We start from the raw sequence: 2,954 nt of genomic DNA, 5'->3' as shown, positions 1-2,954 counted from the left end.
ACAACTGCATTTTCACCAACGTTGTTACTGTTTAGTGCAACAAAGTTAATGTGAGGCAGATTAAACACTGCTGCTTTGGGTTTTTCTAATGGCTCTGTTGCTTACCACTGCTATCGAATGTTATACTGTGCTCAAACAAATGACAGCTAGAGCTTAAAACCTGGAAAAAGAACTGATAGCATGTCCTCTGCTTTTAATTATACTTTTTCCACTGTTGTTTGTTGGAAAATGTTTCAGTTATTGGCTTTTATTTCCTGTTGAAAGGAATTGATGAATCCCACCACTTTTTTCAGTAAATGGAATAAAGTACAGAGTGATATGAAGTGGCAAAATTGTCACAATTACAATATTCATCATCTGCTTATGATTCTTGTTGACTATTTCTTGTTTCAATTCAATTCAATTCAATTCAATTTTTATTTGTATAGCGCCAATTCATAACAGAAGTTATCTCAGGACACTTTTCAAATAGAGCAGGTCTAGACCGAACTCTTCAACATTAATTACAGAGACCCAACAGTACCACCATGAGCAAGCACTTGGCGACAAGGGCAAGGGGAAAAACTGCCTGTTAAAAGGCAGAAACCTAGGACAGATCCTCCGGCTCTAGGTGGGTGGTCGTCTGTCTCGACCAGTTGGGGTGAGAGAGAGAGAGAGAGAGAGAGAGAGAGAGAGAGAGAGGCAGAGAGAGAGAGCAAGAGACAGACAGACAGACAGACGGGTGCACAGCAACAACAGTATTGGCAATGGCAGTCAAGCAGGACCATGGCAGGAGGCTCCACCAGGATCCATGAGAACCTGCGAGACGAGAAAGCACATGAACTCCGGGGGAAGAAGTGAAGTTAGTAACATGCATTAATGGGACATGAATGAGTGCAGAAAGAGAGAGGAAGGGAGGAGCTCAGTGCACCATGGGAAATCCCCCAATAGTCTAGGCCTATAGCAGCATAACTAAGGGATGGTTCAGGACTCACCTGATCCAGCCCTAACTATAAGCTTTATCAAGAGAGGAATGTCTTAAGCCTACTCTTGAATGTGGTGAGGGGTGTCTGCCTCCCGAACCACAACTGGAAGCTGGTTCCACAGGAGAGGAGCTTGGTAACTGAAGGCTCTGGCTCCTGTTCTACTTTTAGATACTATAGGAACCACAAGTAGCCCAGCATTCAGAGAACGTAGTGTTCTAGAGGGGTAATAGGGGTACTATGAGCTCTTTAAGATATGAAGGGGCCTGACCATGAAGAGCTTTATAGGTGAGGAGGAGGATTTTAAATTCAATTCCACATTTTACAGGGAGCCAATGCAGAGAAGCTAGTACAGGAGAGATGTGATCTCTTTTTCTAGTTCCTGTCAGTACTCGTGCTGCAGCGTTCTGAATTAATTGGAGCGTTTTAATGGACTTATTGGGGCAACCTGATAATAAAGAGTTGCAGTAATCCAGCCTAGAAGTAACAAATGCATGGATAAGTTTTTCTGCATCTGTCTGTGATAGGATGTGTCTAATTTTTCTAATATTACGTAAATGAAAGAAGGCGGTCCTAGAGGTTTGCTTTATGTGGGAGTTAAATGACAAATCCTGATCAAAGATAACTCCAAGATTCCTGACAGTGGTGCTAGAGGCCAAGTTAATGCCATCTAGAGTAACTATATCTTTGTTTCTCTGTACTGTACATGTATTGCTTTTACAGATACAGTAAGTGTATATTGGGTTTAAATCTAAATTATGAAATGTGTGTGTGTGTGTGTGTGTGTGTGTGTGTGTGTGTGTGTGTGTGTGTGTCCTCAGTGAAGTGTATCAGTCTCTGCAGTAGCTTCCAGCTGCAGCAGTCAGTTCAGTTTCTGTTCAGTCTGACTGAGGGAGGTTTTTGTACGACGCTTTTTCACTGTGTGAACACATACTGACTGTTGATGTAATGTTCACTCTGACAGTAGTAAACTGCTGCATCTTCAGTCTGAACTCCACTGATGGTCAGAGTGAAGTCAGAGTTTGATCCACTGCCTGTAAAACGACCTGGAATCCCTGATGCTCGAGTGCTAGCAGCATAAATGAGCAGTTTAGGAATTTCTCCATCTCTCTGTTGGTACCAGGCTAAAAGATGTTTGTTGTTCCAAAAATTAACCTTAGGACTGGTCCTACATGTGATGGTGACGGAGCCTCCCAGAGCAGAGCTCACTGCTCCAGACTGAGTCACTGTGACCTGGCCTCTGGACTCTGAGGATACAGAGACAAAAACATAAAGCAGCGTCATGGTTTTGTGGGCTTCATTTCAGAGGGACGGATGTTCATAGAGGAGAGGAGTTTGATTCTCTGGACTTTACCTGTGAAGCAGCAGCAGAGGAGAGTCCAGATGAGGACGGAGATCAAAGTCATGTTTTTGATGAGGAGGATTTCTGTGTCTTCTGTTGTCATGAAGGACAGCTGTCAGTCATCCAGTGTTCAACTCTCAGGACTATAAACTCTCCCAGAGCACTGGAGCATGGTGCTGCTGATGCAAAGTGGCTCTCTATGGAAATGCTCTGACTGACTCCAACAGGGACTTGGATTCCTCTCATGATGCTGTTTATCAATGGATCAATTACTTTATCAGAGGATTGATTAGGAATGTGTCAGTCCTCAACATCACTGTGGGACACGTTTAGACAGAATTATAATTTTTTTATTCATATTTACTTATTTTATATTCTTCATACTCTACAGTAAACATGTGTTTATTTTCATTGTTTATTTTTTGTCATGTTTTATTGGAGAGGTTTTTTTTTTAAATATCTTATTTCATTGTTTTAATGTAACATTAATTAATACAGCTTATTTCACAAAAAAAGATTAAATACATATTCATAGTTTATGTTTTAGACACTTTAACCAGTTATTAGATAAACTGGGTAAACTGGGAATTTGTTTGCTGAGTTTGTTTGTGTCAAGACAGTGAGAGGTTTTTGTACGGCGGCTCAATGAG

General features: G+C 41.5%; 1 gene segment (V, D, J or C); it reads right to left on the bottom strand.

The window, feature by feature from the left end:
- Nucleotides 1-1,738: 1,738 nt before the first annotated feature.
- LOC127359773 (Ig kappa chain V region 3381-like) lies at nt 1,739-2,456 on the bottom strand. The segment is given in 2 exon segments: nt 1,739-2,209; nt 2,317-2,456. Coding segments are annotated over 2 exon segments (423 nt in total).
- Nucleotides 2,457-2,954: the final 498 nt, after the last annotated feature.

This window comes from Dicentrarchus labrax, unplaced genomic scaffold (genome assembly GCF_905237075.1).
Source record: "Dicentrarchus labrax unplaced genomic scaffold, dlabrax2021, whole genome shotgun sequence".
Taxonomy (NCBI): Eukaryota; Metazoa; Chordata; class Actinopteri; family Moronidae; genus Dicentrarchus; species Dicentrarchus labrax.
The sequence above is the reverse complement of the archived record's forward strand: the minus strand, read 5'-3'. Positions and strand labels throughout refer to the sequence as shown.